The sequence below is a fragment of the Notothenia rossii genome (genome assembly GCF_949606895.1).
Source record: "Notothenia rossii genome assembly, chromosome: 11".
Classification (NCBI taxonomy): domain Eukaryota; kingdom Metazoa; phylum Chordata; class Actinopteri; order Perciformes; family Nototheniidae; genus Notothenia; species Notothenia rossii.
This window is the reverse complement of record NC_136910.1, coordinates 46,689,961-46,704,930: the sequence shown is the minus strand read 5'-3', so window position 1 is coordinate 46,704,930 and position 14,970 is coordinate 46,689,961. Positions and strand designations below refer to the sequence as shown.

The 14,970-nt window shown below is 40.4% G+C and overlaps 1 protein-coding gene across 1 annotated transcript; it reads right to left on the bottom strand.

Annotated features, from left to right (window-relative positions):
- Nucleotides 1-732: 732 nt before the first annotated feature.
- On the bottom strand, nucleotides 733-11,767 carry urm1 (ubiquitin related modifier 1). Its single transcript, XM_079657311.1, has 5 exons — nucleotides 11,682-11,767; nucleotides 10,176-10,246; nucleotides 4,222-4,303; nucleotides 2,347-2,395; nucleotides 733-1,604 (listed from the first exon to the last, which is right to left on the bottom strand). The coding sequence occupies exons 1-5, from the start codon at nucleotides 11,714-11,716 to the stop codon at nucleotides 1,536-1,538; spliced, it is 306 nt and encodes a 101-aa protein (XP_079513437.1). The 5' UTR covers nucleotides 11,717-11,767; the 3' UTR covers nucleotides 733-1,535.
- Between the last annotated feature and the right edge of the window lie 3,203 nt (nucleotides 11,768-14,970).

The following is a 14,970-nucleotide window of genomic DNA, read 5'->3' as shown; positions in this document are numbered from 1 at the left end:
CAGGGAAGGGCAGCCCGGAGGCAAGACCTCGACCTCCCGCAGTGGTCCTGTAGTTCACACCCCACACACACACATACTCAAACACACGCTACACCCCCCACTTTGTATGCATATTGTAGCTGAGTGGGGCTACAGGACGGTGAAATGTCCCCAAAGTCTGGTCTAATCAGCCTAAAACTGCAGTGTGATCACAGAGCTAGGCTTAAATCGATCAGATATAAGCTATCACCAGAAATTATCGAAACGTGATGTACAATCCTAATTGAGAAACGTGTTTGGCTATCAGCCCCTGTGTGCGCTGCAGGGGGCTTTCAGCCAAAATTGCACTTAATAGTGATAAAGTCCAAAGAGATGCTGCAGTTTGTAAAGTGCAGAAGCACTATCTGGGGAGTAAACATTTAACATAGCGGAGAAGAACGCCAAACAGGGTCATTTAAATACTCATTTACATACTTAATACATAGCCTACTTAATAAATGAAAGTGTAGAGTACATACAAATGCAATTGAATATACATTTAATTCGTTACTTTAGTTTTATTTAATTTGTCACAGCTGTGTTTATAACTTTACTATATATATATAGTATATATGTGTGTGTGATCACACACTCGCACACATATGTTGACCCCTGTCAGGAATTAAGGCAAAATTAAGTATATGTAAATTGTTTAACATTTTAGAAAAAAAAAAACTCAGTACAGAAATTGTGGTAAAAAAGCAGACAAGACTGTTTTGAAAAACAGAACACTTTTAATAATCGTTTCTATTTTGAGAGCAAAATGTAAAAAGCAGTTAGAAGAAACATTTATTTTTCTCAAATCAAAATTGGACTGAAAAAAAACTACTTTCTTTTGACAGCTTTATTCTACGCATTATATAACCATTACATACACACTATTGTGCCTGTAAGCAGATAAAAGGATATTTTTGTTCTTTATTTGTCATTACCTGTAATCCTTAGTAAAAAACTGATAAATATGTTCTTTATAGGATAAGACATGATAGTTGATGAATACATTATTTACCACATAAGATGTCCTTATATCGGCTTACAGTACCACACACTTTATATACTGCTAACAAATGCTTATTAGTGGGGGTTAAAACAAAGCGCTTTATTTTGTCATAGACTTGGTCATGGAAGATGAGGTCTTTATATCAGTCACGGTCACACTGTAAGAGAGGATGTAGGTAGATGAAGGTTTACACTTCATCTGTAGGTATTCACACTCGCACCAATAGTAGGCCAGGTAACCAGAGCTTCAGGTGACTTCCCTTTACACCTATCCAATTTAAAATTAAAATGTCAACAGAAGGCCCATGTCACAGTTTTCGACATTTTTCTCAGTGACCATCTCTGAATTTCCACTCATTCCTGCAACGAACATCCATCATGGTCAGACCTCAGGGTGCAGGCAGGCCGACACATCCCCAGCGTCCAATGGGCTGGCGTGTTGTTGAGATGTGGGGCGGGGGGTGCAGAGGAACTGGAGAAAAGGCTGTTACAGGGATGTTAGGGATGTTTGTATTCCTCTACCCTCCATGAAGAGTAGAAATAAACACAACGTTGTCTTGGTCTTGTAGTTGGTATTCCAGCTCCCCCTGAGGTTTAGAAAACACACAAATATTCAAACATATCTGCGAGTCAAAGGAGAGATCTCTGTCTTTACTAATACAAATATGTGTATTGCTCCTGTGTTCCCATCGGGGTCCAATCAATGACAAACTTTTCATTTCATTTACATCCTGTGTTGCGTCCTGTCATTTAATCAATGGATTGAAATTGAAGCACTCATACTGTGTGTGCATGTAAATATGAGCTCACATATGAGACCCCAAGGACAAACTTCTCTTGCAGCTGCTTTTTTCACGTTATATGAAACATTAACTGACTGAGAAAACGAGCAATCACGGTATCAGTGAGCATACGGGCTAACATTCACATCCACACTGCTGAATGAAATGTGATATAGCTAGAGGGATCTATGCATGAAGACACAAAAACAGCTGTGTGGTTTCAAACAATTTCTCGATGTAATAGTACATCCTGAAAACAGGCATACAAGGTTTAAAAGAGCTACAAATAAAGCTTGTTCTTTTACACACACACACACACACACACACACACACACACACACACACACACACACACACACACACACACACACACACACACACACACACACACACACACACACACACACACACACACACACACACACACACACACACACACACACACACACACACACACACACACACACACACACACACACACACACACACACACACACACACACACACACACACACACACACACACACACACACCTCCCAGTGCTCACCATTAGCTCCCAGTCTGCATCATTGATAAGCACCAGAATCCCAGGTCTCCTGTGGGAAAACAAACCGTTTTGAGTCAGACTTATTTCCCAAAGGTAATGCAGATGCAAACACACGTGTGTAAAAGATACAGACAGTTAGAGCAGGAATGTCTTGGCAGATGCATGTAAACAAACTAAAATAAGTGTCTGCGTCCTGCTTTAAAAAAAGACGATACAAAAGTCAACACAAAAGTACCAACGTTCAATTGAAATATTATTAAATGAGTTTAAATAAAAGTGCCACAAAAAATATAAACATTTCACTAAAGAGGAATATCATTTTTCTTGCATTCTCTAAATGTAAGCTGGTAGAATAAAACAATTTAAAAGCATTACTAATTTCATTTATACAAATGACATTTTTTGAAATGGTGGATTAGGAAAAATAGGTTATTTATTTGCAAGCATGATGATTGATTGGAAATTAGATCTGGTGTTTTTGTAATATTATTTGAAATGAATATAACACCAGTGTAATGTTTGAGAACACACACTGGTCTATATATATATATATATATATATATATATATATATATATATATATATATATGACAGTAGATCTAACAGTATATGTGACTGCATGTGTGCTATGTCCATGTTACAGCCCATATGCAATTATAGACTGCTGATATGCATTTTGCATTTGTACTAGCAATCACAAACTCCACCTTTTTTCTTCTGGTTATCAAAATCAAAAAATATATAATACATATTTGAAGTAAAAGGCACATACAGTAAGTCACGGAGGACAGTGATGATAGGGGAAAACAAACTGTCACTGAAGATTAATGAGCGCCCAAAAATAACATGCATATAAACCCTAAAAAAATCCCCACCCTTCAAAGGGGGACGATAAGGGCAAAGGAGGAGGGTAACATTAAGTACCTATGGGTGCAGTGTTTTTAACATACGCTGGTGCATTTTATTTCTGAAAGCCGCATAGGAAGCGGTTTAGGTCATGTCGATGGGAGGATAATGCCTCAAGCAGGTCAAATAAGCTCCTCTGCACCTTGTAGATGCTCTATGACGTCAATGCAAAAAGGGCCATGTGAGAGAGCAAACATACGGCCACACCAGTGACATGCACACACACAGAGAAACAGCTTTGAAAAGGAACAAAATTATAATCAAAAACGTAAAGATTGTCAACCCATCACACACAGCACCAATAGATTTCCTTTTAGATAATGAAGAAACACCTTAATGATGGTTAGCTTTAAAAACCTGTGTGCTGCCAACAGAAAGAACACACACACATCTAATCTATAAGGTTTATAGGTAGGCCAGCTTTTTCCTCTATTCATTGGATAGGTGGAGCTATAAATAGTCCTGCACAAAGGCAGCTGTAAAAGTCAGCCAGTCCTATAACGATGCTGTGTGACACACACACACACACACACACACACACACACACACACACACACACACACACACACACACACACACACACACACACACACACACACACACACACACACACACACACACACACACACACACACACACACACACACACACACACACACACACACACACACACACACACACACACACACACACACACACACACACACACACACACACACACACTAACCTGAAGGCTAGACGGATTTTTTTTTCTCTCCGGCATTTCAGCAGATTTGAACTGCAGGGAAAATGCTTCAGAAAGCGGCTTCACGCACAATACTGCACGTTCGTTTTCAACCGTTCTTATGAAGCTATTTTGATCACATATTACAGTCATATTTGGCAGTTAGGGTTTGATTTCCAGTGGTCTTTCAGGACATATTGTTGTACACAGCTCCAAGTGTATGTCAAGTGCACGCTCACACTCACACGGAGTCTCCCTGGACAAAGAGCTCGGGCCGTTCCTTCAGCAGGTTCTGTTGGATCCAGACCAGCAGCTGCTTCACGTCCCCTACAAAACACACACACACAGACACAAAGCCCATACACAGTCAGACAACAGAGGTCACAGGTCAGGGGTTAAGGGTCAAGGTGCAGGGTTCCAGCCTCCTGGTCGATGTGACGCGACAGAAGCACCAGGCGGGACGAGGCGGTGTATATGAGTGTGTGTGTGTGTGTGTGTGTGTGTGTCTGGGTGCATGTATATTTATGAGTGTATGTGTATGCTGGGGGGGAAAGGAGAGGACACTGGAAATGGGGGGAGGGTCGACTGATGTCAACGGCCAAGAGCGGCGTCGTTCACCTTGGCTACAAAGAAATACAATTAATGATTTTGTGTGTGTAAATTGAAAAAATTACGAGTAAAAAAAAAACCCATCTGCAGCTCAAAAGAATATTAAGCATCTGCTTGTCAAAATGCACTTATATTTTCTTTGAATAGAACATTTAATTTCTCAATGCGGGACTAATAAAATGATCAGAAAACGCAAAGATATATATAATAATAATTTTCTTTGTTAAATGCACTGCTTCTGGCTTGAGCTTGACTATCAATAATGCTTGAATGTTCTATGAGTCTGACCTCCTGAACAATCAGAGTGACCTTGTCTCAACAATAGATTGAGCCTCACTCCGCCCGACTGACAGGAAGCCACAAAGGCGATGACAATGAGAGGTTTTAGGATAAATCCCCACTAAACAACCAACTATGAATATATTAACCGCTGTTACCGTTAAGACTCAAGGTGGTGTAAGGGCTTTTGAGTGTGTGCGTGTGTGTGTGTGTGTGTGTGTGTGTGTGTGGTACGTTTCCTAGTACATTTGTTTTTTTAAGAAATGGGGAACAGTGTAATTACAGGGATACACAAACATAACAAAAACCAGATAAATGCAGAAAAACACAGAAAATGTTCTTTTGACCATTTCCTGGTTGTGTGTTCGAGTGTGTGTATGATCACAGCTGGGGTCTTAATGTACATGCGCACGACGACCCTTGATAGCAGCACTACCATAGCCACACACACACACACACACACACACACACACACACACACACACACACACACACACACACACACACACACACACACACACACACACACACACACACACACACACACACACACACACACACACACACACACACACACACACACACACACACACACACACACACACACACACACACACACACACACACACACACACACACACACACACACACACACACACACACACACACACACACACACGAGATGGGGGGTGAAAATGGAGAGACAAGGATAGCAAATGGGTTAGGAGAAAGGAGGAGCAGATGGAGCAGATACGAGGACGACAGTTAGTCCTCCAGAGCAGGTGTAAGGAGGGCGGTGAGGCCGTGGCAGGTAGGCGTCTGACCACATGGGATTCAGGAGTTCAGCTGGATCAAGGGCAGAAACAATATCATATCTGGGCTAAGACTACAGTTTTATACATGACATACATTCGAAAGATTATTGAATTCAAGGGAGAAAAATATTGCACATTTTGGATTTTCTTTGCTTTACAATGAATTATTCTATTAGAGAATGCAGGTATACATTTTGTGCATATCTAAAATAACTGAGACACTGTCTTCAAAAAATCCTTTCAGATTATAAAATGATTCTGAAAGAGTGATTATATTAAAACTAGGTCCATTCAAAAAAGGTTTTCTGAAGACTTTATACATTTCATTTATATAATTCAAGGCTTAATTTACTGATTACAAAAAACTTGTAACAAATTCCCAGAAGACGCAACAAAAATCCACGTTAATAAATATTAACGTGTTTTGAAAGAAATATTTAAAAAGGCCTACTAGCAGCATTTAGCTTGGAAAAATAGATGTATTGAGACACCTGCCTGGCCTGTAGACTGTCTGGATGATATGTGTGTGTGGTGCTCAGGATAATTGCAGTGCTGTCGGCCAGCTCAGTAGTATAATGATAGTGCTGATTTTCTACGGTTCTAGGCCTCCATATAAAAAGACAGAACACACACGAACACACACGAACACACACGAACACACACACACACACACACACACACACACACACACACACACACACACACACACACACACACACACACACACACACACACACACACACACACACACACACACACACACACACACACACACACACACACACACACACACACACACACACACACACACACACACACACACACACACACACACACACACACACACACACACACACACACACACACACACACACACACACACACACACACACACACACCTGGACCTCTGCAGGGCTAAAAACAGAACTAATCACTCCAGCAGTCATAACTCCTTTGTGGCGACTCCTTTCTTTGCTCTCTCTTTAACTATTGGTAATTTTTCTCCACCATTACCCCTTATTCGCTCTTTCATCCTCTCGCCCGTTTACTTTTCATTTGCTCTCTCCTCTCTCTCTCTCACACCGTCTCGTAAAACCTGCTCTCCTCCCTTCTTCATCTCTTTCCATCTTTCCCCTTCTTTTTTATTTCCCTCCCTAGAGACCCAGTCACAAGCAAACATGTTAAAAGTTGCACATAGAAAATAAATAGGATGTCTAAGCTCAATACACAGGTCGATAATAATTCAGACTTTATGATTTAAGCTTTTTTAATAAGAGAAACAGTCATCAGGCGCTGCCCTTTTAATGGCTTTCTCGTAAAAGGTTACACATATGGCTGCACATTTAAATCACCCAGAAGCAAAAGGACAGGCTAGTAAATGAAAGGTTTTAAGAATGGTGGACAATGTAAAAAAAAAATGGTGGCGCTTTGCAGTCCAGGTAAGGGGGAAACGAAAATGAGGGAACCAACAGACAGGAAAGGGGCAAAATGCGTCACAGGCTCCTGAAGCATCTTGGGATAGCTCAATGCGTGGGGGGAAAGGAGGCATGGAGAGGAAAGGGCGCCATTTTGACGCCGATTCAAAAAAAGTGCCCGTTTATCTTTTGTGCGCGCAGTTTCCCCCCCCCCCCCCCCCCTTCTTCTTCTTTTTTGTCTTTGTGCGATTATGACAGCCATGTGAGGGGTGGGGGCGGGGGGGTGTGAGCTATCCATCTTTTTGCTGATGCGAGGGGTAAAAACTGTGTGATCCTTAGACCACGGGGGTTTTGTCGTGTGTGTGGATGAGGGAGAGAGTTAGATAGAGAAAGAGAGAGTGGGGGTGGGGTTTTTCAGTCGAGGGTCATCAATCACCGGCTGGGGTCAAAGAGAAATACGAAGGATTCAGAACCAATTATATCTGCCTTCACTGCACCCCTTCTATACTAACACACACTCGTAGAAACACACACACACACACACACACACACACACACACACACACACACACACACACACACACACACACACACACACACACACACACACACACACACACACACACACACACACACACACACACACACACACACACACACACACACACACACACACACACACACACACACTGATGTACAAGGCAAAATTAGTTTGGAGCGACATTTTCAGGATAAGCAAACACGGCAGACTTAAGATCACAACGAGCGAATAGGCCCAGGAAACGTAATGTCAAAATGTGACGTAAAACTTATGAACTTCCTGCATAACATGGCAAACCTTATGGACAGACACAAACACACAGGTCGGCTGTGCAGCAGGGTCACATCTTTCTGACATTCCCCGTTCTGGTCAACTTTTGTCTTTTTGTTGTCGTGGTTACACCAGCGCCATGCATGAACACCCTTTGTTTAGTCAAATACCAAAGACACATATTACACACACACACACACACACACACACACACACACACACACACACACACACACACACACACACACACACACACACACACACACACACACACACACACACACACACACACACACACACACACACACACACACACACACACACACACACACACACACACACACACACACACACACACACACACACACCCCTTTCCCTCTCCTTATTTTCAGAAATAAAACTGGGCTTCAGGCAGGTTTTCCCTCGACTCCTCCATGCCGAGTTAGTGACCCATTTTGGAGGGAGCCTGGATCCCACAGCAAAATAAAATCTAATCAATTTGGATCCTGAGGTGGGAAAACGTTATGATTTGAGAAACCAGCACAGCCTGCTGAGTCAGTCAACATGCTCTAAGACAAGACAATGCCGAATCACCCACCCGACTGCTCTTCTACAACCCACAGAAACAAATCTTAAACATTCACACCCTTTACTACCTTAATTCACATACATGTTACTAAGCAGGGGGCAACATTCACAAGAGAAGGGGTCAGTTTAGGGGTGAGGATGAAAGGGAGGAGAGAGAAGAATAGGGTTAGGGTTATGATGGAAGTCCAAAGGGAAGGCTATTACAAAGGCTTTTTTAAATAAGTTTTAAATGCTGATAAAAGATTTATAATAGAGCTTGCATCAACATTTAAAAACGACCATTCAACTGGCAGATGTTCGTGTTATATGATACTAGCATAGTGCCAACAAAGCCTCAAAACATGGAACGCAAAATACATTATATTAAAAAATCTGAAGTTTTAACATTACATTGTTGTTATATCAGCTCTTATAATACTAATGTTTTAAGTTGAGGAATAAAGCCTGCTTTGTAACAATACATGTAATATGTTGTTGCACCAGTGCTATGAGCGCTACACTACATTAATATAAATAAATTACGCAAAATATAATGCAAAAATATCTATCACAAGCAAACATACTGAAACACGTGTCTCCACTTATACACAAATACTTGATTAATCATATTTCACTGCCATAGGTCTAAGCCAGTGTTTCTCAAACTTTTTCATACCAAGGATCACTTAACCAATAACAAAACACTCGCGGACCACCTAACTCCACAAATATCCAAAATCACATCGTTTTTGTAGAACAGATTACTAATCGCCTGAACATGGTACAAACAAGAGGCAACATGTGTGATGAAGGTGTTGCGCTGGGCTATATCATGCGATCGAAAGTGAAACTTAAGCTCGCTCAATTGCGGAGATATTCCCGAGAGAGTGCGGAAAACTTAAATTCATTTATTTATTTTAAATGTGAAATTTTACCAACATACTCACGGACCACTAGGGGGCGCTCACGGACACGGACCATACTTTGAGAAGCACTGGTCTAAGCTATTGCTACAATGACTCTCTTAAAAGGAAATAATGTAGGCCAGTCTTCAAGTATTTCCCGGTAAAAAATAATACATGTTTAGCCATTGTGATATAAAAACCCTTTCCCTAAGTTACACATCGACACTGAGTATTACAAACTATTGACTAAAATAACTGATAGGACCAAAGAATCCTGTACACTGTTGATCAGATAAAGGATAGCAATGTAATAAATAAAGTTAATACAAGTGATCGACAGTGTGAGGGATTCTTTGGTACGTTTCTACCTAGTCAAGACTGTAAAGATGATACGTAAACCATCGCAGTGAATCTCATATTAAGTTTAATTTACTTCACCAAAAAATGGTAAAGCAGCTAAAAAACATTTATTTCAAAATGATGGTGGACTGAGTGTTGATTTGTGTGAGGAAATAAAAAAATCTTAAGACAAATAAAATTAAAGGATGGATGGGGCGAACATGATTTTTTGGTTGAATGCAAAGGAATATGCATTAAAAAGTTGTAACTTGGCAGCTGAGATGAACACATACCACACACAAACTATGGCAATTCTAAATAAACACTCTTTAGCAGCCTTTCTTATACTTGGGTTTCCTGATTCGCAGCTATCTGACATTGTGTCTCTACATCTAAATCTTGTGGCTGTCACTTCATCACATTGAGACTCTTATTCTGACACAGACAGGTGGTACTCACAAGGATCAGGTTGGCTTGGAAGGGTCACATGATGATCCTTCACACCATTGAAAAGCAGCTCTGCTCCACCCCTACACAAACAAACAGTCAGATTGGTCAACTATCAGTTTTTGTGGTATTTGTCAAAATACCATCACAAATGTAATATGTTCATGCTACAGAGATGTTCTGGCCCATACATCATATTCTATAGACTTGAGAAAACATAAAAATATCCTTGTTCAGTAGAGAGCAACACAAATGCCACCAAAACATAGCATAGGTTTAATGTGTTTTTCAATGAAACTGAGAAAAATCATGTAAAAATGTGTATTCCCTCTTACATGACAAATCGTATAGTAATAGAAATAAGTCAAAAATAATTGAAAGATTTTTCTCAACGATTTTAGCCAAACATCATTTATATTTATTTGCATTAATGTGATACAGTAATAATAATACATTGTATTTAGAGCTGCCTTTCAAAGCACCCAAGGACACCTTACAATTCAAAACATATTCTCAAAGAAATAAAGAAAAGTAAAAAAGGACAGTAACAGGGGACATGTAGCACTACAATAAATAGGCTGATCTGAACAGGTACTCAACAAGTAACAGTACTCCGAGTTGTCTGTATTTAATTAATTGAATTTGCTTAATCTATAAATTTATATCAACCAAAATGTCTCAATGTCAGTCAAAAAGAACTCACTTCAGATTAAAACGCTTTAATAATTGGAAAAAGTCTTAATGATTGGAAAAGATTACAAAGATAACTTAAAATCGAAGAAAATATTAATTATTATTACAAAATCCATTCTCCACACCTTAAATGTTGGGATTGTCTATTGTCAAATTACACATTTTGTGACCTTCTGTACGCTTGTTGAATAAGGAAAGACCCTTCCCATGGATTACTGTCATCTTTCTGATGCAGATCTAACCTGAGTCTAAGGTCTATAGATTCCATGGAGGGTGGTTCTCTTTTTGTTTTGGTCTCTGATAGTGCTCAGTCAAATCTCTGGCATGTTTTGCAGACAGACTGTACATCTGGCTGAGCTACAGGAGGAGCCAGGAGACAGGGTTAGAGCTGCTGCAGAGGGACAGTCTCTGAGCTTCTCATGGAGGAGTGAGAAATAGCTTTACAGTTTCACAGGCTGCACACGTTAGCATAGCCAGGAAGAAACTCGTCAGGCAGCTCTGTTGCTGTGCAGCGTAAGAGAAGTATTGTATCTCTTATTATCTTAAATAACGTCATCTGTTAAGCAATCACACAACCTCTCGTTGTCTTGTTAAATTAGAAAGAAAGAGACAACATAACGGTGGATAATGATTCATAAACAAACTCAAAACTAGCAGGGAGCTAGCTGTTACCCGGAAGTGATTTGCTTTTTAAATGATAAAAGGCAAACGAAAGAAAAGCAAACTTAAAGCAGCATTCACCCGATGTATTTTTTCCTTGAAACTGCTGAAAGACTGCTAAAACAGGCACTCTTAACCATCATAAAGGCTTTTAAATGTGCTTACCCAAACTCCAGGTGAATAGCTACGGGCGCTGCCATATTGTCGGCACATGCAGGAAGTTGTGGCGGGGAGTCGGAAGTGACGCATTTTGATATCATTTCCATACACGGGGAAGCTTTTTATGAAATCAGTTAAAAGAAAGATTATTGTGTAAACTTAATCATAATATCCGAAACTCTCTTTATGGATTTGGAACATCATAAATATGAAATCGAATTCATTGTGAAATAGTTGATAACATGATTACATTTCACCTGTGAAATACAAAGATTTAGCTCCAATGTTTATGTAGACCTATTTTTATTTGAACTTAAATAATTTATTGAGACTTTCAAATTTATAAACACTAACAAAATAAACAAAACTGTAATTCTGTATTAGGAAGTCCTCAAAGAAAAAATGTTGGTTGTTATCTTTACAAGATAATAAAAAAAAGTCGATAAAGAAATAAAAATGCAAATTAAAAAAATCTTAGACAGAATGACAGAATATGAAAAAAAAGAAGATGTTCAGTTTTAAAGAAGAAAGGGGGTCAAAATGAGTGCAAGTCTAATATCCTCTGGACCTTTGTTCCAACTCTGTGGTGCATAACTAAATGCTACTTGTTCATATTACCTTGCACTGTGGGAACAGTAAGCGACGCTTTAACTGATAATGTGTGAAGGTGCCCCCATTTGTGAACTGATATTTCCCTGGACTTAACTTTATTTTAGAAAATTATTATATTGGAAAGTCATTAGTAACCTATGAACAGTGCTCTTTCTCACACACACACACACACACACACACACACACACACACACACACACACACACACACACACACACACACACACACGCACGCACGCACGCACACACACACACACACACACGCACGCATGCACGCACACACACACACACACACACACACACACACACACACACACACACACACACACGCCATGTGCATGTCTGCATGTATTTGCATAGTGTTTGCCAAAATGAAAGTGTGCAGAAGCATGACATGAGTGTGTGAATACACATCTGTCTCTCTCTGTCCCTCTCTCCCTCCTCACGTACATGCTCAATCATACTGGTGACAGTCCCAGTCCCAGTATACAGGGACGCGAGGATGAGGTGGGGGTCGGTCAGAGGCTTGAATTGCAAATCCGCTGCCTTCTGTTGGCGTCCAAGCCTTTGCGGGCCCTTTCCTGTCTTCATTCATGTGGTAATGAGGAGTCAGTGCAGGGGCAGATAGACAGATCGACCAGGGGCCTGGCGTGGCAGGGGTGAGGGGAGAATGAGGCGAGGGTGGGGAGACAGGCGGGAAAACTAGGGGGTCCTCTCACTGTGGAGGCCGCAGTTGTAGTTTTGAAAGATGATGAAGACATGACCAGCCTTTCGTTCTGGGATGAGGAGTATACAGGCAGCTCAGAGGGAGGCAAAAGGGCAGAAGATGGGCTGTGGGTGGGATTTTCATGGCTGTGAGCATGAGTTGCCCAGGAATGATCTCACTGTCACTGGGTGTCACATCATATTTGCTAAGCTGCTTTGAGGTTCAAGTAGCTGCCGATAGTAAGCCATGCTTCTGTTGTTTTGTTGTAGCCTTTATGACTTGGATAAGTGTTCACAAATAGTTACAATACTTATATTTAATATGATTTGATCAGGTGTACATATTCCGATTCAAATCGTGAGGATTTTTTAGATATTTTAATATTTTAAATGTATTCAGTTGAAGACACTTTGAAATACCCATTAAACCTTTGTGGCCACGCTTAATCGTCATGTGTTTGTACAATTTGAACACACGATGAAAGGAAATGTTTTTGCCAATATTTATATATTAAATGTATCCTCCATGGACTCAATAAAAACATAAAACACTTCCTAATTCATGAATCCAAACTATTTTCTTTGATTATTTCTTTATTGACTACTATTTAATGACAAATACAAGGTTTTCTCATTTTATCGGGTTGGATTTCCTAAATCATACATTTCAGCCATCTTAATCAGAACCTTCTATATTCAAGGGTCAATGTGATTTTAGACATTTCTTCAAATAAAGAGAGTGTCATATCTGCTTGTAGATGGACGTCCAAAGTCATTGCTACGCTGCCAGGCACCAGCTATAGCGTAGCCAGGGTCACACATGATCAGATGACAATGACCCACACAATGGATTAGCTATAAAAGGACTGGGGGGAGAGATTAGGGGAGAATTGATGACGGTTGGCTGGCTGGTTGGATGGCTGGCTGGCAGGCAGGCCTCTGAGATCTTGGGTCTGTTTCAATGAGGAACATAAAGAGCTGATACCAAGCAGGGAGAATCCTCTTAGAGATTACATCCATAACATGCTACGCCTATGGAACTGTATGGAGAGGGGAGACAAAGAGCAGAGCGAATGATAATTTTCTGTCGTAGCAGATTACAGAGCATCCTATTCTCTTCTCTTCTGTCTGATTCTACTGTATTTTCAGGTCTACGTTTTCACTTTCCTTATGTCACAAATTCACTACTTTCTGTGTTTCCCCATGAAATGTTTCACCTGGAATAAACAGGACCCCCCCAAACCGTAAAACAGGTGCTAGGCCGCACGACTGCTTCCTTCATGAAGAGGGTAGGCGGCAAGAGAGACAGCAGTATACCTGCAACACACATTGACAAAAGCACACGTTTAAACGAAAACACACACATGCACGGGTATGGGTACACACATGCACACACACAGTCCATCTGTCTTTGTCTCCCTCCCATTGCCATCACGGTGGGTCGGTCTGCACAACCATGTGTGGTGCATCAAACACGCGTGCTGAATTTATAGGGTGCAATTTCAGTTAAGCATGAGATATTGATATGCATTATGAAAATTAAAGACACTAATAGTAGCTTAAGGGGGGTCCGTGATTGAAACAACTACTAGATTAAGGATGTTCTGGCCTTCTGGACCAGAACCAATAACACTCAGGACTGCCAGCCACCTAACCAGGAACCAGGATGTTCATGATTGCAGCTAAATGGGGAAGGTAAGACTGTACACAGTGTATATGAGAAGGGTCAGCTTTGATTTAACAGTCAAATGAGGCCCCCTACTGGCTGCCAATGTGCATCGCAAGATACTGACTCCTTGAGGAAAATGCTCTTCAAGTTAACACTTTACAAAAAACTAATTTGTATCATTAATAAATGGTCAATTTAAAGTATGTTAAACCCTGGTTTAAAAATGACTTCACTGTTAAGGTTATTGTTTTTACTTTTAGAATTATAATTGCTTTAATTTACGTTTTATTTTCTATTATTTTGTGTAATA